Source organism: Rhinoraja longicauda, chromosome 25, assembly GCF_053455715.1.
Source record: "Rhinoraja longicauda isolate Sanriku21f chromosome 25, sRhiLon1.1, whole genome shotgun sequence".
NCBI classification, from domain to species: domain Eukaryota; kingdom Metazoa; phylum Chordata; class Chondrichthyes; order Rajiformes; family Arhynchobatidae; genus Rhinoraja; species Rhinoraja longicauda.
Window position 1 is genome coordinate 18,181,474 of NC_135977.1, and position 693 is coordinate 18,182,166.

Sequence of the window (693 nt, forward strand, 5' to 3'; positions counted from 1 at the left end):
GAGTCTCAGCCGCCAGCCATCCGCCACCCCTCTCACTGTAGAAACACACTGGCCGTGGTCATCCTGCTGTGGGGAGCTGGCATGCCCCTGATCCAGCCGGTCTCACACCGCAAGCATCCTTCGGGCTTTGTAATCCCAGAGAAAAACCCTCTTCCAAACCACTCCACCGCGAGTGAATAAGCAGGAGACTGGCTTGTAGCTTCCAGTCTACCAGGTCCTCTCCATTCTTGCAATCCTCGTTCAACTCCAACAACCAACAAACAAACATAACAGCTCCCCTCAAGCCCAGCTTCCAACTTGCGCCTGGTCTTTTTGTTTGGCTTTCTTGCTGGGGAGAAAGTTTTGTTTAAATGATCCCAGTGGCGTCTGCTCTCCGCGGTCGATGCTCCCATCTTCTACAGCCAGTAAATAATCTTCCCTGCACTCCCACAACTGTTCCAGTGTTGTCCGCTTCCTTTTTTTTTGGTCTCCCCTCCCTTTCCTCCCTCCCCTCCCCTCCTCTCTTCGAGTGTGTGAGAGAGAGAGAGAGAGAGAGAGAGAGAGAGAGTTGGCAGCGATTAACAGCAGTCGGGAGAGTTACTCCGCCACAGCGAGGCACAAGGAGGTACATTCCTAATTCGATACTGTGTTCCTCGCTCGGAACTTGAAGGGAGAGAGAAGGAAGACCCCTGGAATTGGATCAGGCTCCCCAAG

The 693-nt window shown here is 53.4% G+C and overlaps 1 protein-coding gene across 1 annotated transcript in view; it reads right to left on the bottom strand.

The window, feature by feature from the left end:
- Positions 1–392, bottom strand: part of scarf2 (scavenger receptor class F, member 2) — a 74,877-nt gene extending 74,485 nt beyond the window's left edge. Inside the window, 1 exon segment of the mRNA XM_078421883.1 lies at positions 37–392. Coding sequence (XP_078278009.1) covers positions 37–392 — 356 coding nt within the window.
- Between the last annotated feature and the right edge of the window lie 301 nt (positions 393–693).